Genomic DNA, 26,274 nt, shown 5'->3' with positions numbered 1-26,274 from the left:
TTTTGCAGCTTTCAATTAACTCAGTTTTTTTTTTACACTTGAATAATTAAAAAACAATAACTTTAACCAATAAAAATCCTTAAAAAAAAAAAGAATTTCAAATTAAGAAATTTCTTTTTTTTAAGGATTTTCTTCTCGGCTTTACAGTTTTCTTAATTTGAAATTTCTTTTACACTTGAAATACTGAACTTAGAAATTTCTTAATTTGAAATTTCTTTTTTTAAGGATTTTTATTGGTTAAAGTTATTGTTTTTTAATTATTCAAGTGTAAAAAAAAATCCGAGTTAATTGAAAGCTGCAAAATTGCGATTAGCGAGTATTTATTGGTTTAAGTGCATATTTATAGTCTCATGTATATGCATTTGCCTTATTTTTGCATTTTAAAAAAAATATTTTGTGATATATTTAGGGCTTGTTTGGCCATGAAAATTGTGAGTGTTTGAAAAATATAGTTTTTGTTTTCAAAACAACTGAAAAACTTGAAAAATACACTTTGAGTAAGTTTAAGTGTCTATCTGGTCACCTTATAAGTTTATATGCCTATCTTACAAAACATGTCAAGTTTAAGGGTACATCTAGGTATTAAGCCTATAAATTATTAATATAAATGTTGGTGTGAACCAAAGTTTATGGGTTCTGACTTTTAAAGTGACGACTTCAAGTGCTAATAATTGTGTTTTAAATTTAATATGTGTACATGTTTAATGAAATTTTCAACACAAATACACTAGGGGTGGGCGTTCGGTTTTATCAAATTTTGGTTTGGCTATTTCGGTTTCGGTTTTTTAAAGGTGGACACCGAACACCAAACCAAACTAGTTCGGTTCGGTTCTTTTAGTTTCGATTTTTTCAATTCGTTTTTTTTTATATGATATTAGAAGCGATTCCATTTACACTAATTCATATTCTCAAAAGCAATAAAACATAAAATTGATAAATTGAAATCAAAATCAAACAAACAGGATACACAAAAACAGAAAATCGTAACCATGATATAGGATTATTCTGTGTTATATACATACCGTAAGAATAATTAAAAAAACACATAAAAGACATATATTAATCCTAAAGACACATCCTAGTTACCTTTCTTTGTTAAGGATATTTGATTTTCTCAACTGAAGTGGAAAATTAGGGATAAAAAAGCAAAAAAAGACTTGTTACAATTGAGTTTTTTGGGCTTAAACTTAATGGCTTGGACTATTTTAATTTTTTTTGGGTAATATATTAAATTTCGGTGGGCGTTCGGTTCTTCAGTTCAGTTTTATCAAACTTCAATTTGGCTATTTCGGTTTCGGTTTTTTGAAGGTGGACACCAAACACCGAACCCAACTAGTTCGGTTCGGTTCGTTAAAGTCCGGTTTGGTTCGGTCCGGTTTTTCAGTATTTATGCCCACCCCTAAAATACACTAATTGAGCAAAGGCTATTAGGTTCGGCCGCACCCATAGTCGGGCTTATACCTATGCCACTGGTTGAATGCTGTGTTATTTAACCAAAGGAATAGATATCAGTTTCCACTTGATTTTTTTCTCTCTTTTTTAGTGGTGCACCTATATTTTAAAAAATTTAAATCTGCCTTGCTCTCTACCAAATACAATTTAATATCTAGAGCTCAAACTTAAAACTTCAAACTAAAAATACCTCAACTGCAAATTGCTCAATCTCAAAATATTATATAGGAAAATATTTTGGTAGGGATCTAGTAACTCAGTTAGTTGAGGGTTCGAATGCCACGTTGTAATTCCTCCCTCATTTCCCTTTCCCTACCCCTATTAAGATACGTCTCCATTTCAATTTGTTTATCTTACTTTCTCTTTTAATCTATTTAAAAAAGAACCCCGCTCAGGTACACTGATCATCACATACACCATATACACTCAATTTGGGAATTCATGCACAAATATCTATTTACGTATAATCTACTTGTATTTCATGATAATGTTAGAATTAAGGTGTAATTAATTGGTACTAATGTATTTCTATTCTCACGTGGACTTTTTTACGACAGGCCAGAACTTGCCCTGGAATTTCTAAAGCAAGCGGCAAAAGGAGGCCACATTGGAGCATTATATGTGATTGGCATAATTACAGTCTTTATGGGTGGCGACTCCAAGCGAAAAGGGGTACAGTTGATTGGTAGCATGAAAGAAGCAGAGCCACTAAGAAAAATAACAAGAAAGTGTCGAAAGAAATTAGTCGAGATCTTGAAAATTATTTGGGTGAAAAATCCTTTAAATTTGGGACAAAGATCCACTTGTTGCACTATTCAACATCAACACATTCCCAGGAATGGCTGGGATAGTGACGATGCAGATGAACGTGCCGATTTTCATTGTCATGCTTGCAGTTGTGATGCTGAAATTGCTTATATCGTCAGTATTTTGCCTGCGTATTAGTATTGGCTATGATTATCTTTCGTCTGTAATAGTTTTTCATTCTAAACTATGTGCATAAGTTAATTCGTTGTTTGCCGGATCTATTAATGTTCCTGAAGTAGCTATTTGAAAAAATGATTGAACATAGATTTTATAAAGATATTTTTTGCGGCTATTGCTTGATGAACTGTGTGACTCTGATCATAAATTAAATCATACGTGCAACTTGTAGACATTAGCTTACCTCAGATCATACAGAGGGTTAATAACGTTGGAGAAACACAGAAGGCAAAAAGCGACTGTTTGAGCATAACATTATTTACACAAATGTTAGAAGGAACTAACAGATGCTGATCTCCTGCAAAATCCAGTTTTAGAATGGGACCCTTTTAACACTTCTGCATATTTCACCAACTCGGTTTTCTCTGGATCATCTTTAGTTTTGTTTTCTTGAGGTGAATTGGTTAGACGACTTGATATATAATCCAATTTTCCTGAACCTGACGACGAACCCCCATCACTATTTTGCCTATTATTCATCAGAGAGTTGTTGTTTTCTCCTAATTTGCCGCTCCTTGAACCTTGAGACACAGAATGTAAGTCCAGAAATTGTTTGGATGAACCCTGTGAGGACGCTCTTGACCTGCTGTTGAGCCCATCTAAACCAGAACTGTAGCCTGGAGAATAACTAGAATGTCTTGCTACATTATCTTCTAAAGTGTTCACCATATCCATAGAAGAACTCCGACTAAGATGGCGGCCCTTTCCACGTACTAGTCTCATAAGCTTACTAAACACCTTCTTTTTGCTCGAACTCTGAGTCTTACGGGGTGATGAGTTTTCAGTAGAAGTGTCATCAAATTCAACGGAATCTGTAAGAAAGGATGTTCGGGAGGAGGACCATTCGGAATCCAGATCACTAACATTGATCTCCCTTTCCCCCGGACTTTCTTCTTTATTTGCATATTCAAGAATTAGTTGCTTGGCTTTCTCCTCTGACTTAGGGCTCAATGTTTTGCTGAGGTCTCTTGCAATTGTCTTGCCTGTGACTGGCTGATAGTTCCTCATCTCATATCGCAAGCAAGCATTTATCCATCGGAGATAGACTAGTTCCTCAGCATCATTGCAGCGATCTGCTTTAAGCCGCTCAACTTCCTTTGCTAAATCTTCATTTTGCTTCCTCAACTGTAGAGTTTCCTCCTTCAGTGCTTCTGTCTGCGAAAGAAGACAGAAGCATTTTATAAGTACACGTAGGAGTGGCAAAATTAGCCCATGAAAATATGACCCATCAAATCCTCTAAAGTTGACCTGCCTACTTATTAGCCCAATCCATTTCAGTCCATCTAAAAATTGGGTCGATGTGTATATTTAGCCCAAATTGATCCATAGAAACCTTGTCAAAATATTTTCAAAAAGAACTTTTTCTTTGTCTGGTATGTTATATATAGGCATAATAAAGAAAAAAATAGTTTTATTAGATGCTTAAAAAATATAAGAAAACAAACAAAGAAGTTAAAACTTAGTAAGAATTGAGTAGGTTGGGTTATGACACGCTTTTTAGCCCAACCCATTTCAGCCCTAGTGACTTTTGGCGGGTCATTTATTAACTTAGCCTATTTTGACCCACCCAAGCTGACCCATTTGACACGCCTAAGTACACGTTAAGTAGACAGAGCGAAAATGAACGTAACATGAACAAAAGAATTACTTCTTCATTCTCCAAGATGGAAGCAGCAATGATCTGAACAGATTCCAGTCTATGAGCCAGTTCTGAATTTTCTTTTTTTAAACTTTGGTTAGATTTCTTCAACTCATCAGCTTGATTCTCCAAATCCTTGAGTTTCCAGAGCTTTGACTGAAAATCGGACTCAGCTTCAACGGTCTTCTTTTCCTGGTCATGCAACTTCATAACTTTTTCTTGAAGGACTAAAATATGTTCTTTATTGTGATCACCTTCTGATCTTATCTTTTTTTTGAGTTGCTTTATCTTGACTTTTGCAGCTTCGAGCTCAGAAAGAACTTTTGCATAATCGGCCACTTTAGCCTCTAACCTCATCTTATCTGCCGTTAATGACTCAATCTTGAGACCGAAAAGCTTGGCCTCCACATTGTTTATTTTTAGTTGATTTTGAAGCTCCATGATAGCAGTTTCTTGCTCCTTAAGACCATAATACTCGAGCAATTGGATTTCTAGAGTCCTCTCCCTCTCTTCGAGAGTTTTAACAATGTTTTTCAGGCTCTTAATCTCTTGCTGATCATGGTTAACCATTTCAACAATTCTATATTCCCTTGGTGAATCTTCATACTGTGTCACTGTTTCGATGTCTCTCTTTGAGGTAGATAAAGTAAGTTCCTTAACAAGTTCATTAAATTCTGGCAGGTAAAATCCATCTCTCTCTGTGTTGAATACACCACTGCTAGATGGAACACCTGTAGAATGCTCAATAATGTGTTTAGAGATGTGGAGGTCCTCCTGCAAGAGGAACGAAAAAAAGATTATCTTGTAACGACCAATATATGTTATAGGAACAAATTGAAGATTTGCTATAATTCCGCTCATCACAACTTGTTTTGCTTTAGCCGATTAACAACAACTAAAAAGTTTGTAAATTCATGTTTTTGGATAATCAATAAAGTGAAGTGCATTAAGCCATCAAAAAAGCAGAGTCAGAGGAGGAAATTCTTGAAAATCAAAGGAGATTATTTTGATCAAGTAATTCAAAGCTAAAAAGAACAAATGCTAAGAGATAAAGACACAATAGTATAATACTATGAAAAGCACAGCTTTGGTTTCCAGGCTTGAGATGAATTACTGTCAACAAGAGAACTTGTGTTCCAAAATAAAAAAGAAAAGAAGACATGAAAAATAACACCCTCCTTTTCTCCTTAAAGGTGAACAACAATCAAATAACTCGCGTGAAGCTAAACTATTAACATAAATTGTTTAATGCTGCCTGAAGGGGAGAGGATTTCCCTAAAAACAAAGATAGGCGTGTCAGGAAACAATGTGAAGTCACTCACTCCTATTTCATTGTCCAGGGAGCTATTGACTAATGACCTGAAAATGCGTGCCGTTTGGGAAGCATGAGCAACCCTTTGCTCGCGAGATAGCGATGACATGAAATTGACCGGCCAGGGTGATTTCAGGGGTTTAGGGGGTGCTTCTCCTTGTGCGACTTGCCACTAATCTAACTATTACCCAAAGCAATTTGTCAATAAATATGATGCTTGAACAATCAAAGAACAATGTATATCCAATAATCTTACGTGTTTCTCTGAAGCGGTAGAAACTGATTTTCGGGAGGAAGGTGAATGAGTTGCATGGGAGGCCTGATCATCATTTGTGAGCTCACCATTTTCACCACCTGTAACTCCATTCATAAAATCAAGAACAAACAAAATATTAGGAAGAAATTACTCCAAAAACCAAAGTAACACCTAATTAATAAACCCCATAAGATTAAAATACAAAAAAAAAAAAAAAAAAAAAAAAAAAAAAAAAAACCTGTTGTGTATGGAGGGGAAGATGTATTGGATTTGGAGGGCTTGATTCTTTTGGTTCTGAAAATGGTATAGATAATTCCACCAATAGATATAGCCAAAACAACCCCAATTTTCAGGACAGCAGGCCTTATTATGTTCCTATTATCTCTCACCATTATTAATTTCTCTGAGAAAAATCATCATGGTTTTGAGTTTCCCTCCTCCTCGTCATCTGAATAACCCCAAAACACCACCAAGAGAAAAGATAAAAAATTATGATGAAAAGGGGATTATTTCTCTGATTGAAACAAGGGGAAACACTTCACCAGGAGAATAAAGTTGGAAAACGTAATAATGATGTAGATTATATTATCTGTTACGATTTATATGTTGGTTAATTATCCTAAAATGAAAGTTTATTATTAGTATATGATTAAATAACACTAGCGTATTTTGAGAGAATGACCTATACATGCACTATTTTTTGTTGTTGATATTTCAAATCTTGGTACTATAAGCTTCACAGAAAGATGCTTTGTCCTCCATCTAATTATTTACATGCACGCGCAAAAAAAGGAGACAAATCAAAACTAGCATTGCGTTAATGGCGTTATTATAGGCTTCATGTTTATCATTTAGGTCTAGCAGATAATGAGCTACAATCACTATGAAACTCTCAACAACTTTCTCATGCACAAAGCACACGTATGCATGCCTGCTGCTCAACGCCAAGGGACTTACCTAACATCTTCAATGTGAGTCATGTATTAATTCCCGAAACAGAGAACCGACACCTTCACTCCTCAAAAGTCCTCTTCTCAAATACTAGGTTTCATAACACCGCAAATTTTAACCACATCATCACATTCTACATTTGAACGCTTAAGGAAATAAATACTCAAACTTTGTTGTTTTCATTTGCTGTGAGACGTTGTGACTGAGGATTTATGGCTAAAAAGAAAAAGGTACATAGCTTCTCTTTCGGAAAAAACAAGCATAGATGATAGTTCTACCAAGGTATGCGCTTCAGAACAGCACTATACACAGACGCACATATATCTCAAAGGCGGACTTTTTTTCTATAAGAAACTAGCGAAATGAACAAGATTCATATCATTGGGATACAGAAATCCTAAGGTACAAAATTGTTACTGATATTTCAGCAATTATCATTCAACACTCCAGGGAGATACGGAAGTCTTGCTGTGGTGACAGAACGTTGGCAATTGGAACCACCATCCAGGGCTTAGGAATTCATAGTTAGCCGCTTAAAACACGTCCTCAAAATCTTGGAGCTGCAGAAATACATCGAACAAGAAATTAGATGAGAAACCATGAATCAATTGAGTTGGAAAAGGATGAGTGTTTCTTTTTTTATTACGTCAGGGGAGGGAAAGGGAAAAGGGGAGGGATGCAACGCTATTGATGGGGTTTGATCCCTCCTCAAATGTGGAAGGGGGAGAGCTTACCCAGTGAGCTAGCCCTCAACCCAAATAAGTGTTTGGGATATTAGATTTTTGGAAATTTTTTAGAAGATTTTTGCAGCTATAAGAAAGAGAATATAGGCAAGTAGGCCTTACCTCCACCCATTGTTGCTTCAGGCAACCTCTCAATTGAGTACTTGTGATTAGTGATGTACATGATTGGTACACCAGGGACCTGATCATTCAATGGTTAACAGTAGAAGTCAATGGTTAGTTAATTGCCCCCCTTCTTTCTTTCTTTTGTTTGGAGGAAAGGCAGACGTCAAATAGTTAATAAGGCAGACGTCAACAGTTAACAGCAGAAGAGAGGAAAAAGGTACGAGAAAAAGGGATACAAGCTAAATAGTCATACCTTGCGAATTCTGCGCTTCAAATCTCTATCACATGTTGCGACAATATAGCACTTGTGCTGTAGAGAAATAAAATCATCCACACATCCAGTAGAGAACAAATTAGCATCAACACGAGAACAATACAACTAATGCACTTAGAAAACATTATACATGATGGATTAAGATCATACCTGTGTAACTCTCTCAACAATGCAATCATCAGCATATGTCCCTTTGTGAGTACAGGGAAGTCTTTCAAATCGGGGATCTTTTGCAATTCTATTTACACAAAAAAAAGGGCACTAATTTCACTGTTTTTGAAAGGGCGGATTTTCCATAATAATCTAAATGAAATGAAGATGAAGAAACAGACTTATTCATTGCAGAGAATTCCCAAAAGATTATAGAAACTTAAATCCATTAGCACTAATACAAAGTTGTCCATGCTGGTGTCATCACTAGAAGCTGAAAAAAACATCTGCATGCCTAATAGCATATATTTTGCTCAATCTAAACACAATTTAAGACAATGCTATCAGCTACCCTGCTATTGCTCTAAAAAAAAAAGTCTCCGGGAGGCAGTATTCTTTGCACTCATGACCTGGCTAGCAAGCCTGGAGAATTGCAGAAGAGTTTTTTTTTTAAAAAAAAAAAAACAGACATGCATAGGGACAGAACAGTCTTGTTCATTTCACCAGGATATTATAAGTTTACAATTTAAACAGGTCATCACCGACAAGGTTATCTCTTCGCATTCAAGGAAGGATTAAACCTCCAATGTACACAATAGAGTTCTTTTGTTTATATTGATTATTGATATTAAATTAAACAAAAGTCTAACTATAAAAACTAAAAAAAAACTCCTTGAATCACTAAATATATATATATATATATATATATATATATATATATATATATATATATATATATATATTTAGTGATTCAAGGAGTTTTTTTTTAGTTATATATATATTTAGTGATTCAAGGAGTTTTTTTTTAGTTTTTATAGTTATATATATATATATATATGAGGGAAGTTTCACTATAGTAACCACTGCTCTAGCTAATTGTCCACCCTTTCCAACAACATACTCGGTGTGTTCCCACAGGTGGGGTCTGGGGGGGAAAATGGACTAAACAAAAGAGCACTCAGTTTATTCTAGTGACATAGAATAAAAAGAAGATAATTTGAGACAAGAATGTACCTAAGAGCAACACGGTATTTCTGACCCAGCTTCTCAAGCTCAGCCATGACACAGTCTGTAATGCAAGGAGTACCTGTGGAAGGAGAATATATTCAGCTGAAAATATAACTTCTCTGTAAATACAAAGCCAGTACATTTTTGGGTTTTTCACTGATGATCTCAGATAGGTCACAGTAGCAACCAGTGCCTCCAAGAATTATCTAATTAAAACAAACAACAAACTAATACTGCATGAAAAGCAGGAAAAAAGAAAAAAAAAAAAGAACTTTGGCATGCAATTATTAATCATACTATTGCTATTGGATATTTCAAATTTGTCCAGAAACTAGATTATATTTATCCTTATATATGAAAGCAAGTGCATATATTCACCTCATTACTTTAAGCACAAATATTCTACCAAGGGAAGATTCTGATAAAGAAGCAGGGGAGGGGAGAGTGAGAAACCATCTAGGGATAGAGGGAACTTACATTTGGCATACAAGCAATCCATCATAGCTTTCTCCAAATCCAACTAAAACAGAAAAGAGTTAAGCTTGATCAGCTAGCTCATAGAAATCAGAAACAACATATACCAAGGTAAACAAAATCATTAGACAAAAAGCGAACAAAAACTACGTATAATACACATTGTTCACTAGCAATCACTATCTTCTATTTTTTTTTTAATAGAGGCAACCACTATCTTCTAATTGGAGAATAAAGGAAGGAAAGCGCAATAAAAAAAGGAGGGAGAAGAAAAAGTTTACTGTTCTTAATCATCCTAGAGGCAGTTGGAATATCATTCTTCCTAACGCTGTATAAAGCTAAGGAATAACTTCTATTAAGTAGATCCTTTACCTATTCGTATAGATGATTAGTATACCTTTTTGTATAGATGCTGTATAGATGATTGGGTGGAATTTGTAAATCCTTTACCTTTTTGGTATACCCCTTGTATACGGCCATTTTGGCCATGTTTATGAATGAAAATACACATACTTGATCAAAAAAAGATTTACTATCTAAAGTTTTATGGTACTCAGTTAATTGCTGGCTGCCAAGCATAAGCTGATGAATAAGGAAAAATAAAATGGGCTTAAACAGTAGTGTGCGAAACACTTTAGAAGCATAATGGATGCCACGCACAATGCACCCTTTATCCACAAAATTTCTCAACAACTCAATTTTTCAAGAATCCTCTTCTTTTTCCTAACACGAATGGACTTCTAGATACTATTGGTTATATTTTTGAAGGCTTAATGCTAGATTGAATAATATAGTTAGCAAAGAAAACGCCAAGCCTACACAACATGAATAAATTCATTTAATTTACAAACTCAAAAAGAAGTGACTCACTTTATTCTGAATGGAGAAATTGATAAAGTTAGTATCAACTAAAACAAGATAAGGAGGCCCCAAAGCTGTGTTGTACTTGAAGAAAAGAGCAGACGAAACATAAGGCCTGAAACCCAAAACCCAACAACTCAATATTCAACAATTACAAAATCAACAAAGCCCTTTGCTTAAATTACAAATTGAAGCCAAAATACAAACTTACACGTTTCTTGGAAGCTTTTCTTTAGTCAAATCTTTCTTATTAGGGTTCAAAACTTCCTCTTTATGCCTGAAACAAAAAAACACCATTAAAAATTCAAATATATAAAAAACCAAATACAAGAATGTGTGAATGAACACAATAACTCACTGTTTAATTGCTTTGTGAGTGACCATTTTCTTCATTACTGCAAATTTGGGAGCTTTTTTTGCTTTCCCCATTTTTTGGGTCTTAAAATCTGAAACTGGACAGGAGTTTCAGTTAGGAAGGTGTAGTGCAATTTTATGATTGTGTTCCTGTTCTCAAAACCCTAACCTGATATGGAGCGGGTCAAGGGTTTTTATATGTTGGGGAAGAGATTTCATGACCTGGCCAGTTTTAGGCCCGTATTTAGTCTGGAATCTTTACACAAATAGCCTGTCAGATTAACTTTTCCGCTTTTGGCTGACCAGCTTAAAGTGGTTTTGTGCTTAAAATAAGTCCAAAAAAATTATTGGGTCTGTTTGGCTTGGCTTATCTAAAGCAGCTTATAAGCTGGCTGCTTTTTTTAAGCCCATCCAAGCAGGCTCTATATAAAGGTTATACTTATATTATATGTTCAAAGACTATTTTTAGTTTAAGCGATTGGATTTATGACTATTTAGATTAATTATTCTTAATGTTATATTCACCGTTTTAATTGTAGCGAGTTAAATTAAAAAAAATAAACCTATTTTGTCATTGAGCTTTATTGGTTCTTGTTTTCAAACACGAACGCCTTTTTCAATTACAAATTCTGTTCTCCAATCTTTGATTATGCAAACACCTGATAAACTCATGTTAACTAAGTGGCTATTTTATGGCAAAGCCTCATTTCCTAACAAAAAGATACAATTTTATATTTTGATGTTTCTTTTTATGTAATTTATGTACATGGTGGGTGTGTCGTTTCGTGGGAGAAAATGAAGATATCCATCATTCATAAATATGGTTTAGATTTAATATTATGCCACTTTAGTTCGTATTAGGCTTTTAAGTTCACACAAGGTAGGGTAAGGTTTGCGTAGGCTACACCTTTCAAGCTCCACTTGTGGAATTAAATTTGATATGTTGTTGTTTGTGTCCTAAGTTCCACGGACTCTTTACTTTCGTTGTCGCACCCGTATCGAATTCTCAAAAAATGCACTACTTTTGAAGTGTCTGACACGCACCCATCGATATTTTTAAAGAGTCTGAGCAATATAGATTGCGCCAAAGTTTTTAGTTGTACTATCTTTGATCTTCAGGATCAAATGTCCTCCACTTCGAATTTTTAATTATACTATATCTGAATTTTCAAGTCGTAATATCCTAACCTGAAGTTGATTTGCAGTATATTAAACTACAACACATTATGTCACGAAGTTAAGTTGTAGCACCCTGAACTGAATTTGTATGTAATACAACTTTAAAGAAATAATAGAAGATAATCAGGAACTCAGTATCAAACTAAAAGTATTTATGAGGTATAAAAATAATAAGTTATGAGTTCTTATGTATTTTTGGCTAATTATAACTAAAAAATAGTACAACTCTTTGTGAGTGTCAAATACATAAATAATAAATAAAGTATGCAAATAAGCAAAAAATAAATTAAAATGCATACGGCCGAGTTTCCAAATTAAAAGTTCCCCTATCAAAAAGCTGAAGAGGATATAAAGAGGTCAAATGGAAAATTAATGTTTTATCTATTTTTAAAACAATACAAAGTATTTTTACTAGACTGACTACTTGGCCCAAGTAATGAATGACTTGGTCTCCAATTAGGAAAATCTAGAAGTTAAAGGGTGTGTTTGGTAGGATGGAAAATGTTCTTCAAGAAAATATTTTATCGGAAAATAAGTGATTTTCCTACTCATTTTCTTGTGTAGGAAATTCGAATTCAAGACTTATCAGATACCTTGTTGTTCAAAGATATTTTGTTTTGGGATTAGAGAATAATATTATAATAGAGAATAAGTATGGGAATGAAGAATAAATTTTGTCTTTTGAAACTTAAGACTTTAATTTTACTTGATAGATTTTGGTGGGTTCATTGCTGGCTTGCAGGCTACAACTTAGCTATCAATTATGGATTTCTAAGTTTCTTCATTGTCATGACTCATGAGTTCATCGTTGCAGTGAAGCCATGGAGTTTTTTTTACTTTTTGAAACTTGATATAATTAGAAATAAAAAAAAGAAAAGTATATGATACAATATGAAGTAAAAACACTTTTTTTACTTGAGTAATAACATAAAAAGGAAGGTAAAAAAGTAGCTTTAGAAAAAAAATAGCAAAAGTTAAGAAATCTGCCCAAGCTGGAGATTTTACCCCCTAACCTTGAATATACAAAGATAATCTTTTACTAGTGTTCCATTCAATTTAGTATGATCATGTGTTCACTTAATTAATATTAGATATATTTTTCAAATTATACACATAATATATTAAAATTAGTGGAGTGATCACGTGTTTAGGTGACCCAAAAATTTACACGACAATAATATCACAGATGGAAATATTCTTATTTCCTTAATTAATACGGGGCCGACTTTCTCTTCCCGCTGTTTATCAGTCAGTGAGAGCGCTCAGTTCAAACTTTGCGCCTATAAGAAACCCCAGAGCCCTCCATTTTTCTCCCTAATGCAAGTACAAGTACTACCAAACATGCAAGCAATAAGAGCCCTCCACTTGCATAAACACTTACTCAATCTGCCCCGAACAAACCCCTTTAAATCATCTCTCCATTTCACCATAATATGCAAACATTCTCACCATTTACACTCCACTCCCCAACAACACTTTCCTAAAGAATCCACTGCTGTACAGGGATGGAATGTTCCTCCAGTTTCCAATTCCAAAAATACCCCTCCAACAGCTCAACAAAACCCTAGTAATGAAAACATTCCACAAAGGGAGGAGTCTAAGGGTAGTAGGGTTTATGAGGTTATTACAGGGAATGGGAGTAAGAAGAAGGGGAAAGGGAAGAGTAAAACAGTGTGGGTGTGTTCTGATTGTGGGTATGATGATGGGCAATGGTGGGGGATTTGCAAGCAGTGTAATGGGGTTAATACTATGAAGCGGTTTTCCGAAGAGGTAGAGCGTCGTCCTACGAATGGGTTTGAGGTTTCGGAGAAAGTGACGAGGTCGTGGCTGCTAAATCAGTCTTCTAAAGATATGCCAACGAAATTGACGGATGTGAATAAGGGAATCAATCAATTGAACTGGCGAATCCCTCTGTAAGTAAAGCGACAGTTAACACCCTGTTTGGATGGCCGTTACCCATGGTTTCATAATGTACATTATCGTATTGTATTGTATAGTATTGTATTGTATTGTATTGTACTGTACTGTATTAATGAATATAATGTTTGGATAGACTGTATCGTTTGTTGTGGTTTAATAACATTTTTATCATTTGGTTTGCCTGCATGGTACTGTATAACATGTAAGTTTACTAAAATACCTTTAACTCGTAATTGCAATCTAGTTTATATATATATATATTAATAAGACTAAGGGCCCGTTTGGCCATAAATACCAAAAACTTTTTCACTTTTTTTGGAATTTTTGAAGTTAGAGTTGTGTTTGGCCATAGTTTTTGAAATTGTAGCTTTTGGTGAAATGTAGCGTAAAAAAGTGAAAAAAGTTGAAATTTTTTGAAAAACAAGTTTTTCTTGTTTTCAGTATTCCGGAATACAACTCCGGAAAAAAGTGAATAATTTTTATGGCCAAACGCTAAAAGTAAAAAAAGTGAAAAAAAATTCCGGAAAAAAGTGAATAATTTTTATGGCCAAACGCCCGCTAAGATAAAGGATAAAATAGGAATTAGGAACTTTAAAAAATAAGTAGGTGGTGGATGGGGTGGTCATTGGATGGGTGGTGGGGGTGGTGGAAGGGTGGGTGGTGTGGGGTGGGTGGTTGTGGGGGGTGGGATGGTGGTGGTCGGTGGTGGTGAGGGGTAGTGGGTAGTAGGGTGGGGTGGGTGGCAAAGGGTGGGAGTTGGTGGTAGAGGGTGGGGGTTGGTGAGGTGGGGGTGGGTGGGTTTGGGTGTGATGGAGGGGGTAAAATGGAGAAATGAATTACGTAACCACGCACAAACCACCAAATCCGTGGTTACAAAAATTGAGCTTTTTCATGGTTATTTAACCACGGAATTACAACGGGTTTACAACAACATATAACACAATTTTAAGAACAATGCAAACAAACATGGTTTCATAGAAAACAATACAATAATGAACCGGGGGAAACAACCATCCAAACAGGGGGTTGCACCTAGTTTGGATGATCATTACATATCGTTTCATATTGTATTGTATAGTATTGTATTGTACTGTATTGTTTTGATGAATACAACGTTGGGATAGATTGTATCATTTCCCGACGTTCCATAATGCCACATATCAGCAATTTGAAGAATAAACTTACAATATTACAAAGAGAAGTATCGTATGAGGTAGAATGATTATTAAAAAAAAAAAAAGGTAGGGTAAGGAGTAAAAGATGATTATTAAATAACAAGCAAAAACGTCCCACATAGGGACCCTAAATCGAGTACAAATTAGTCCAGCATTTTGGGTTCAAAGGTTAGGGTTTATGAGGTTATAGGGAATGGGACTACGAAGAAGGGGCAAGGGAAGAGTAAAACAGTGTGGGTATGTTCTGATTGTGGGTATGATGACCGGCAACGGTGGGGGATTTGTAAGCAGTGTAATGGGGTTAATACTATGAAGCGGTTTTCGGAAGAGGTGGAGCGTCGTCTTACGAATGGGTTTGAGGTTTCGGAGAAGGTGATGAGGTCGTGGCTGCCTCATCAGTCTGTTAAAGCTGTGCCTACGAAATCGACGGATGTGAGCAAGGGAATCAATCAATTGAATTGGCGAATCCTCCGTAAGTGAAGTGACAGTTTGTACACACTTGAATTTGAACTTTTCTAGGTATGCATATAATGCAAAGATTTTGGCTTTCTAGTTAATTGATAGTTTTCTAGTTTCTCGAATGACTGGTGATTAGATTGGGTGAAATTTTGGCAGAGTCTAGGATCAGGTGGACAATCGTAAATCAATTTGATTTAAGTGGAACATTGAATCTAACTGGCGCCAGTCTCTTACACCCCCTAACTGGCGCATCCTCACACCTCCTCTTCACATGTCCGAACCATCTCAGATAGGAAGATTTGGAGGTCGATAATCGGGTAGACGGGTAGTAGGTAGTTGAGTTACGCAGCACTGTTGTGTGAGAGGTAGGGGGCTAGCCTCTTCATCTCCTCTTCTCGTTGTGTGAGAGGTAGGGGGCTAGCCTCTTCATCTCCTCTTCTTGTTGTGTGAGAGGTAGGGGGCTAGCCTCTTCATCTCCTCTTCTCCTTTTCTTAGTACTATTATCTAGGTATCACGTAGATCCATACTCTTCTGTGTGTACTACTATATGTTGCTTTATTTGTTTTATATCTTGATATTTTTGCTGTCTTATTTTAAATCCTGCATCGACCACGTTTCTTTTGAGCCGAGGGTGTCGGAAACAGCCTCTCTGCCCCACAAAGGTAGAGGTAAGGTCTGCGTACATCCTACCCTCCCCAGACCCCACTTGTGGGATTACTGGGTATGTTGTTGTTTATTGAATCTCATAATCTGAAAAATGAGTGCTACTGCATCTTTCTCAAGTTCATATCCTTGCATGAATTTTTTGGCATTTTAACTTTGATATATATGGAGATACTTGGTAAATGTCCATGAACACTTTGAACTATTGTTCTTGTTATAGATCTGGCCTTTTTGGAGCTGAAGTGGGAAGAGTACTCGGTGGTGGTCTTGTGCCAGGTACTGCCATGTTCAGACCCGGTTTACTTTAACCTTGCAATTTTGCTAGAAGCCCGAGTATCTTCTATATAAAAGACTTAGTTATCCACCTGCAGATAAAAATAACCTCCCAAAAGTTGCATTCTGTAATTTTATTTTACTGTACTTTTTCTGGTGAGCACTGTAAAAGGCTACGCCTTGAACTGTGCCGCGGATGGATTAGGAGCATCAACCAAAGTTAAATCTGTGCCTGCAGATAAATAATTGCTGCTAAATGTACATCACTCTCGAAGTTGCCTTTGGTCTCTGCTTCTCACTGTTTAGATATTCCCATTGCTTTCGTGGAGTATTTTGACTTACTGAGGCATTTGGTCTCAACCTTCTCAACATGGACTGATTTTTTTTTTCTTTTCTTTTTCTATGTTGCAGGTTGCTTAGTTTTAGTTGGCGGTGATCCGGGTGTTGGCAAGAGCACGCTATTGTTACAGGTATTATGCTGTATGCAGTCATGAGTTTTTTTTTTTTTTTTTTGGGTCATATTATTTTGAGTTATCTATTATCTCCAATCACTTTGACTATCTTACTCTCTATTGCAAGATTGCAGCCATAGTTGCAGAGGGGTGTGATATGGGGGGACCAGCACCAGTTCTCTATGTGTCAGGTGAAGAGGTGGGTGTTTATCATTCCTAATTGGGCAGTGCCATTATTCTTCTTCAAGCTTTTGATATGTTGCATCTGCTAAACTGTAATTCTACCAAGGGCATTCAGAAGTATTCCAACATAGAACCTTTTACTATTACTGATGTTGGCAAAACATAAAGCAATGTAAAAGATAACTGTATCATTACAGATTTTCTTTTTTATAACTGACACATATTAATAGTATGTGTATAGATAAACATGCTAGCATATAAAGTCTTGGGTGCTATCTGTAACTGCCATAGTAGTTACAATTGTCAGTTTAGCTTTGATTTACTAATATCTTCCATAGATACATAAATCACTTCTTTACCTATTCCCAGTTCACCTTTTCTATTAGGGTAGCTGATTCACTAATGCAGGTTAGCCTATGGTTACTTGACTTGACTGAGAAAACACATCTACGAAGGAAAAGTGATTGGTTTATCTGGAAAAGGGAATTGGCATGGCAATTTTATAAAGAATTAGATGGTTTCAATTTTAGAAAATATGAAGGAACACTCTTTTTAAGTGCAGATACTTGTGTTTTGGCATTGTAATGCACGGAATTGAAATTGGGGAAAATGTTGATGACTTGTAAATTTTCCAAATTTATATCCTAGCTTTCTTGTATAAATATGTCTTTAACTTGCATGCAATTTTATGGTCATGAAAAATGTTGGTATCTTACCATCTTGAGTTGGCTTCACGGCAGAGTGTTGAGCAAATTGGAAACAGAGCTGATCGAATGAGAATCGGGACAGATGAAATATTTCTGTATGCAAGTACAGATATTGAGGTTAACCCTTTGATATCATTCAATAATTATGAGTGTCAATCTTTTTGGTATGATTAACCTTTTTTAATTCGCTGTTCATTTGATTGTTGACTAATAATCTTAAATTGGCTTTTGGTGGGACAACTATGACTACAGTTAGTCTGCAAAACTGGTTACGGTTTCCAACTGAAGGACTCTATCTTTAAAAATTTATGGAAGATTATTAATCCAGTGAATATGAATAGAGCTGATTTGGGAAAACACTGTCCCATAAAATAGGTTTGCTCTAAAATGTCGCATTATCTTTCCTCTTTACTTATGTTCTCATGACTGGTTATAGCATGAGGTATGACCGTATGAGGCCCTTCTCGCCCATTGTCCCTGTGGAGGCATAACAAGTTGAAAAATAGGTTTTGCTCTAAAGATGGAAAAACATGAGGTCTTGCAAGTTGAAAAACCAGTGTTTCTTAAAATTAGGTTCTGCTCTAAGATGTTGCATAAGTCTTTCCTATTGGTTTATGCTCTCATGACTGGTTTATAACATGAGGTATGACAACAAGAGGCCCTTCCTGCCCCTTTTCCCGTAGGAAGTTGAGCCTAAGATAACTAGCTTGACCTCGGCGATACAAACTTGGCTGCTAGGTTAGTTAGCACAAACAATGCAAGGTTAGACATTATAACATGTGAATTAAGAGCATTCAAAGTTGAACCTTTAAATGGGAACCGAGTAGTGGTTCTAACAATTGCAGTGTGATTAATGTGCATTGCCGACCCATTTATACAGTTACCCTTTTATCGTTGCAGAGGCTTTGAATAAGAACTGCACACCTTTATGAGAACACAAATTATGTTCTCTATGCTTGCGATTTTCCACATATCTCTTTGTTATACCATGCAAGCACTTCGCCTTATAGGCTTGTAGTAATTAAAAAGCTTGAACTTAGGAAATCATGCTCAGTACTTCATCACATAAATTAACTGGTTGTAAAATGTCCGAAGTCATGTTTTTGTGGTCTTTGTTTAGTCCAATTAACTATGTTAGTTGGTGTTTCATGTGCAAGAGTTCAGGTGAAGATGTGGATCATCCCCTGTTGCATTGTCAAGTGGCTAACCGACTATGAGAGTGGTTCTTAATTGGTTTGGGGTGCGTTGGGTGATGCCAAGAACAGTGAAGGAGGCATTGCATAGCTGGGGTTACAGGAGGGGAAAGAAGAGCCCTAGGGCTTGGAAGGTTGCCCTGCTAGCACTGTTGTGGGTTATTTGGAGAGAGAGAAATAGGAGAGCGTTTGAAGGGGTTGAACTGGATATTGTAAAGCTGCAAAATAGTCTGTTGTTTCTAGTTTGCTTTTGGTGTTCCCATGGGACCCGGTTTGTATAGAAGATTGGGTCTCCTGTTTTGAGAATCATGTTGTGCTGTAGGTTCTCTCTTTTTAGTAAACGGCTTGTATACGGGTTCTTTTTCCGCCAATTGTTAATAAAATTATTTACCTTGTCAAAAAAATGAAATATAGGCCGTTTAACTATGTTAATGATAAAAGATAGCTTTCTATTAGTTTGTGTGCTTTATTTCTCTTGTAAAGGCTAGGTCCTTTGCATATTTGTTCAAAATTAACCTGGATTACTTGAAGGTTGCAGAATGAGATCATGTTTAACAGATGCTTAGAGTGAATAAATCTGATGTGCTTATGTTTTATTCCATGATGCTGTCTTTCTTCAGGATATTCTGGAAAAGGCCCAAACGCTCTCACTGCGAGCTTTGGTAATTGATTCCATCCAGACTGTTTATCTGAGAGGAGTAACTGGAAGCGCAGGAGGTCTATCGCAGGTTCACTGTTTTGTCTTATCTTTTGTAATCCCGCAGGTTCACTGTTTTGTGCTATCTTTTGTTATAATAAGGGTTTTGCTGAGAGTTCATCCAAGCTTTTTATCCATTTGACTGGGAAGGGTTACTCTAGACTTATCTGTTATTAAATGCTATCATGTGAGGGAGTTTCCTAATAAATAAATCTTTTGTCTCAAGGCAGCTGTGCTACCAGAGTTTTCAGAAAAGAATCTGTCTCTTAAGGATGTCTTGATAGAGCTCTGTTTACCTTCCTTTTTAATGATGAGATAGACAACGTTGTAGTTGCTTCTCACTGTGGTGTTGAGTCATCTTACTTAATACTGATTCATTCATGACAGGTAAAAGAATGCACAGAAGCATTGCTGCGGTTTGCCAAGAAGACCAGTATCCCTGTGTTTCTGGTGAGGGTGGACTATTGAACATTGTGCTTTAACCTAAAGACATGTGGTTGATGATATTTGTTGTTGTAACTTAATTTGAGGTTGTTTGTCTTTTTTGTCACTTTAGATGGCACTCTTTAATTACACTTAAATTTTGTCGATAGTTTTTTCGTATGGTATTTTTTATGACATAGATAAAAATAATAAGAGGAGTTTCACTTTTATTTTAGAGGTCATCTCGATTACCTTATCAGAGGATATATTGCTTTTTCTTTGATGGATAAATTTTCGTCTTCTGTTATGAACCTATGCTCAACTAGAATTCATTTTCTGACTTGATGATATGCTGTCAGGAGCCAGAATTCTTTCTGGTTTTAACGAAATTTTCTTCCCTTCTCTTTGCTAGTTACTTATCTGTTGATCTGATACTAAACTTGGAAAATTTTCAGATTGGACATGTGACTAAATCTGGAGAAATAGCGGGGCCTCGCGTCTTGGAACACATAGTTGATGTTGTTCTTTATATGGAAGTTGGTACCTTCTCCTACTTTGATGTTATTTGCAGTATGCACACATGTTTTTATATAGCTTGTGTTTATCTTTAAAAAAAGAAAAAAGAGGGTTTTGATATGACTTTTGACACTGAAGGTGAAACCATTGTGCTCATGCTAGAGATGCTGTATGGTAAAGTGCATGTTTCTTTTTAGTGATCAAGTGTAGAATGCTTTTTGTCTATGCTTGGTTAATTTATTCAGAGCCCGTGAACACTTGGGCATATCCTTTAATTTTTATGGCTTATTTGGCTTGTCTGCGTGCCCTTTCTTACTTATTAGAGATAATAATTTATTATGTTTCTGCATATTTTACTTTGGTTGCATTTAGAATCTAATGTCTCTGGAGTCCGTTCTTGCAAGACCGAGCACTACACAATCCTCCTTAGAACAATTTTCTCTATGCATTTTTCTTTCCTTTAGGAGGCTCTTATTCTTGGTTTTGATTATGCCATTCTATTTCTCATCAATGCTCGGTCAAACATTAAAAATTGCAGGGAGAGAAGTGTTCATCTCATCGTTTGCTTCGTTCGGTGAAGAATAGATTTGGATCCGCAGATGAGGTATCCAGATGCTTTTTCTCTTTCTTTTCCTCTGCCTCTGCTCCTTTTTCTTTTTCTTTCTTTTTTGTTGAAATGCTCTATATGATTTTAAATGTGGTGGGACTTTGGACACAGCTTCTCTTTCATTATTTGAAGAGGAGATAAGGGGCAACTTAAAGCAAGGAAGAGTTCTATAACTATTGAGTGAATATTTATTTTTCCAAATTCTCAAAAAAAAATAAAAAATAAAAAAATCAGGCTGTCTGGTTTTTGAACCAATCAACTATTTTTTTGAGATATGAACTAACCAACTATTATTGCCCCAGGGCTTTGGTCTAGTAGTAAAAGTGTAACACATGAGTGTAGATAAGATGCACATCATGGTCCAAACTGTTCGCAGACAAACTCTTGGTATTTAAGTGGAGAAGGGTAGAGGGGTGGGCATCCACCGAGTCTCAAACCGTGCACTAGTGGCCCTCTGGTATTTCCCAATAATGTATATAAACAAAACAAAAAAAATCAATCTGTTATATTCTTCCTAGAGATAATATGTAGGACTTTGAAAAACAAGTAGACTTTGTTTGCTTAAGTTATCCTGCTTCACTAAAACTGCATCTTGCATGCAGCTCGTTAGTTTTTTCTCCTCGGGTTTAAATGTGCCCAGCTTATTTTCATTGCTAGAAGTCATAATGTGATTCATGTTTAGTGATGTAGGCGAATAGCTGTGAGAGGTATGTTCTGCAGTCTAATTTTTCGATTTCATTTCATGATGCTGGGCTACTGGTGAACAAGAGGGTTATCCCTCTTTTCTAGTCAGCATATTCTGATTGAGAAAGATTATCGCTTTCTGATGTTGGTTAAAGATTTTCCAGTAGTTAATATGAAGGGAAAAAATGAGACGTGATTTAATATAGGGTAAAATCATCAAAGAATTTCTCAAACCCTTTTAGTCTGGAATGCTACTTTCTTTGTAGGAATCTCATCTCAGGACTAGTTAATGATTGTCTGTGGAACATCATACTGAAATAGATGATTTCCTACATCGTTTTTTCTTTTTTATGTATTTTCTTACCTTTGTGTTACCTGAGATGTTTGTCAGTGTTGCTAATTGGTACAATCAATAACCTCTAGTGTATTTTGCTTGCAGCTTGGAGTGTTTGAAATGTCGCAATCAGGCTTGCAGGCTGTTTCAAACCCAAGTGAAATGTTCCTAAGTGAGCAGCAGTCTGATTCTGAGTTTCTGGCTGGATTAGCTGTTACTGTAATTATGGATGGATCTCGAGCCTTTCTTATTGAAATTCAGGTACGTCCTTATGCAGTACTTTGTTTTTAGGCATCTCTTGATGTAAGCTGTCAAGCACTAAGCTAGTGCTGGTCAGTATAGAATGGAATGTCTTCTTTTGCAAAAACAAAAAGGAGGGGTCTCCCCTGTTGGAGTTTATTCCAGTAATGAGCTGATAAAGTCTGTCATGCTATTTTTCCAATATACATCCTGCAGATTACACCAGAGTCCTGATAATCACTATTACCAGTTACTGTTCTTGTAAATATCTTTTTTGTATGTCTGCTGAGTGCCAACCTAGTCTAGCAATTCACATGTGACTTGGTCTCTTCTCAATTCTCAAGTCTCTATTAGTTTATGCTCAAGTGGAACCAAGGGTTGTGAAGAAGGTTCAGCATAGACAAATATGGGGCCCAAGAAGGTTAGTGAAGGACTGGTCAAATTACCGTGCCTTATGGGGTAGGCCTATGGAGGGGTATAACGAAGATATGGGGGGAACTGGAGGGGTATAGCAAATATATGGGGGAGAACAAACATCAGAGTCGAGTGAACGATGGAGCTAGAATCAGGTCCTGGAAACAAAAATGGTGTAGTGATAGTTCCTTGTGCAGCATCTTCTCTACATTTTTCTCCAAAAGCTATGACAACTGCACAGGTACACCAATGAGGGAAGGAAGAGCTTGTGATTTAAGCAGATTTATTGCTCTTTAGCAACCTATGTATCTCCCTTGTTACATCCGCATGAATCTACTTTTCTAGTGTAACATTTTCTCACACATTCTTTTATCATTTGAATAAATTTCTTTATCCATGTAGGCACTGTGTGTCGTTGGTTCATCGGTCTCAAGACAAGTAAATGGTGTTCAAGCTGGCAGAGCTGAGATGATAATTTCAGTGAGTGATTATTCCTTCAAAGTTTACATGAACTCGTAAAGAAATATGGTAGGGAAATTACACGCGCTGAAACTTGTGGATCACTTGCCAATTCTTGAAAATCGCTGATATTTTCTTTTTTCTTTTCCTGAAACTGAATGATTCAGAAGCCACGGGCTACTTTTTTGGGATCAGCTACGCTGAAGATTGCAAATTAACTGGTTCATTACTAATGTATAGAAACCAGTTAACATTCTTGAAAATTGTTGATATGTCCTTTTCATTTCCTGAAACTGAATAATTAGATGCCATGGGCTACCAGTTTTAGATCAGATATACTGAAGTTTGCAAATTAACTGGTTTCTTTACTACTGTATACAGGTTCTTATAAAGCAAGCTGGTCTCAAGCTACAAGAGAATGTAATGATTCCAATGAACATTCCCCCGTACTTTCTTCCTTTTATGGCTCCTTCTGTATGTGCTTCATATGCCTTGTATATTCTGTGGATTATAGTAACCCCATAAAGTCTTTTATGGTAAATGACTTGAGCACTCTAAATCTTGGTTTGTTCTTGCTTTACCTTCATTGTGATCCCTTTGGTAGTTGGATTTGAGAAGGCTTTTTATTAATGTGAAGAACCTTACCAACTTTGAAAAGACGAGGCTATCATGAGCAATTGAGCACCATTAAAATATACTAAAACATTTGGCAACTTTTAATGTAATGTATTCATTTTTATTTGGTCCTCCTTTATATATGTTTGGTTTCTCAGTGTATACTTTCTGTTTTCTATTGCATTATATTCTTTAGATCTTTGATGTAGTTCCTGTTCAATTTGATTATAGGGTGTTTTTCTCAATGTTGTCAGTGGCATTAGCCTGTCAGAGACTGCTGGTGATCTTGCAGTAGCCGCAGCAATTTGCAGCAGGTATTATTTTCAAATATATTAGTCATCTGTCTGCGCTGGTCGATCACCATCGTAGTTTTCTGTCTCAATTCGTATTATTATTTTACACAACTCACATATATTTTTTTGAAATGGCACTACTTTCACATGTTTTAAAAATTCAAGTTGGTTTAATTAATCAAACATAAAATTTGATGTGTTTTTCCTGTAACTTACTGTCAAAGTATTAATTTGTTTTACTTCTTGTATAATGTAGAAGTCAAATAGACAGCTTAAACTCCGTACTGAGCTAAATGGTGTCACATTAATTGCGATGGAATGAATACCTGATAATAGTGGATGTTTTCTGAACATTAGTATCAAACTATGGAAAAGATAAAGGAGGAAGTGAATGAACAGAAGAAAGGAAAAGACAAAAGAAAAAGAAAGCAGTTTTTCTTAATGAAATGAAATTGCTTCTCTCGACTTGGAAGATACATTTGCTTAGCTGTTAGCAAGACAGTGTGAAACACATAATACCCCTATTAAAGTAAAGTGAATGGATTTGTGTGTGGCTTTGCTGAAGTTGCTAATAATGCTGGTTTTCAGTAATCCGGAACCTTCTTTTTACGCCACAAGGGTGATATCAATCTTGAGAGTGGATTTCTGCATTTGTTTTACTTCTTGTAATTACTTTTATATTCTTGTCAAGTGTATAGATGTTTTAAGCATGTTCGTTGTGTCCTTTTCAGTTTTCTGGAATTCCCTCTTCCTGTGGGCATAGCATTCATCGGGGAAATTGGCCTTGGCGGTGAAATTCGTACGGTATGTATGCTTACCCGACCCCCTTTTCTAACTTTCTGTACACTTCTCAAAGTGGTTTCTTGTGAAATTTTTGGATTTTGCACCCTGATAACACGGTTTTTTCAAATTAGAGGATGCTATGTGGCCCTCTTACGATGCATTAAGATCAAATAGCATCCTCAAATTTGAACAAGCCAGTTGATATCAATATTTTATTTTTAAAAAAGGCAGAAATATGATTCAAACTATACACGTTGGTTTCGGCTCAAACTCAAATTTCAGGACCCCTCATATTACATGATTTTTCCGTTTTCATGAGTCTCTACTTTTATGGTCTTCCATTTCCTTGGTTATAAAACATAAATACCATAATTCATGCATCCTATTAATTTAATGCTGGGGCTGGCAAAAGCCGCAGTTGCTAGGAATTAGTCATTCATCATGTTGCCTGGGTTGTTGTTGTTGTTGTTGTTGTTGTTGTTGTATCATGTTGCCTGCATCCAACAGTAGGTCATTTGGTTTTATAAGAAACACATTATGGTTTCTAGCTGGAGATCGTATACTTAACTATACTCGCCCACCATGCACAAGACATGCTCTTTTCCTTTTCCTACCGTTCTAATTGACTTCTGTTTGTTCCCCTTACAATATTTCTAGGTACCTAGAATGGACAAAAGGATAAATACAGTGGCGAAGCTGGGATACAAGAAATGTATAATTCCCAAATCAGCTGAAACATCATTGTCAGCATTAGATCTCGGAGATACGGAGATTGTGGCCTGCAGAAATTTGAAAGAGATGATAAACATTGTGTTCAGAAAACGCTGAGATGGGTTGTTGTGATTTTTTGGTGTAAATGGTGATGGAATCTACACAGATGTCAGTACTGCATATGGTCTAGGTTGCACTCAGTACTGTATATTGACATAGACAAATTGTCTAAAGTTTATTACCTAATTTTGGTGACATCTATAAACTGGTGAAGGCGGTTGATATCTCAGTGTTTAATACTTTACACCAAACTAATGAATGTGTATCTTGTGTATGCATATTTATCTCTTAACCATGATTGATTGATATGTCGTCTCCTTTTAAATATTAAGATTAATTTACTTAATGATGTAAATATAGGCTACGGGTAAGCATTTAACATATGCAGAATGACACACAATGCTTGGAAATTGGAACCATAGTCTAGAGAAAGGCTTGTTACACAATCTACGGAATATGTCACTATTGATTCCAAGAAATTACACCAGTAGATCTTGAAAATGAATGGTCTTGAGTTTTTGACCTCGTTTGATGGTGTTTGTTCAATGGCCACTCCTCCAAGATCACAAGGAAAAACTTGTTAAATTTGAAATTTGATCGTAAGCAAATAGGGTCAAAAGTTCAACATCATTTAATATGAAGAAATTGCACAGTTTTCCCTTCAAATGGAC

General features: G+C 35.9%; 3 protein-coding genes across 3 annotated transcripts; 1 reads left to right on the top strand and 2 right to left on the bottom strand.

Annotated features, from left to right (window-relative positions):
• Nucleotides 1–2,572: 2,572 nt before the first annotated feature.
• LOC132633429 (protein CHUP1, chloroplastic-like) lies at nucleotides 2,573–6,707 on the bottom strand. The gene is made up of 4 exons (XM_060349841.1): nucleotides 5,882–6,707; nucleotides 5,644–5,741; nucleotides 4,085–4,849; nucleotides 2,573–3,591 (listed from the first exon to the last, which is right to left on the bottom strand). The coding sequence occupies exons 1-4, from the start codon at nucleotides 6,033–6,035 to the stop codon at nucleotides 2,707–2,709; spliced, it is 1,902 nt and encodes a 633-aa protein (XP_060205824.1). The 5' UTR covers nucleotides 6,036–6,707; the 3' UTR covers nucleotides 2,573–2,706.
• Nucleotides 6,708–6,915: 208 nt separating this feature from the next.
• LOC132633430 (uncharacterized) lies at nucleotides 6,916–10,739 on the bottom strand. The gene is made up of 9 exons (XM_060349842.1): nucleotides 10,568–10,739; nucleotides 10,421–10,486; nucleotides 10,219–10,324; nucleotides 9,352–9,394; nucleotides 8,881–8,953; nucleotides 7,867–7,954; nucleotides 7,696–7,752; nucleotides 7,440–7,518; nucleotides 6,916–7,154 (listed from the first exon to the last, which is right to left on the bottom strand). The coding sequence occupies exons 1-9, from the start codon at nucleotides 10,636–10,638 to the stop codon at nucleotides 7,141–7,143; spliced, it is 597 nt and encodes a 198-aa protein (XP_060205825.1). The 5' UTR covers nucleotides 10,639–10,739; the 3' UTR covers nucleotides 6,916–7,140.
• A 2,180-nt stretch (nucleotides 10,740–12,919) lies between these two features.
• LOC132633428 (uncharacterized) lies at nucleotides 12,920–25,909 on the top strand. Its single transcript, XM_060349840.1, has 15 exons — nucleotides 12,920–13,655; nucleotides 16,180–16,235; nucleotides 16,644–16,702; nucleotides 16,812–16,883; nucleotides 17,608–17,691; nucleotides 19,388–19,495; nucleotides 19,852–19,914; nucleotides 20,343–20,423; nucleotides 20,942–21,007; nucleotides 22,134–22,289; nucleotides 23,085–23,162; nucleotides 23,523–23,561; nucleotides 23,988–24,070; nucleotides 24,781–24,853; nucleotides 25,490–25,909. Exons 1-15 carry the CDS (start codon nucleotides 13,060–13,062, stop codon nucleotides 25,658–25,660), a joined length of 1,785 nt encoding a protein of 594 aa, XP_060205823.1. The 5' UTR covers nucleotides 12,920–13,059; the 3' UTR covers nucleotides 25,661–25,909.
• The last annotated feature ends 365 nt before the right edge of the window (nucleotides 25,910–26,274 follow it).

The sequence above is a fragment of the Lycium barbarum genome, chromosome 3 (genome assembly GCF_019175385.1).
Source record: "Lycium barbarum isolate Lr01 chromosome 3, ASM1917538v2, whole genome shotgun sequence".
Lineage (NCBI taxonomy): Eukaryota > Viridiplantae > Streptophyta > Magnoliopsida > Solanales > Solanaceae > Lycium > Lycium barbarum.
This window is presented reverse-complemented; position numbering and strand designations above follow the sequence as displayed.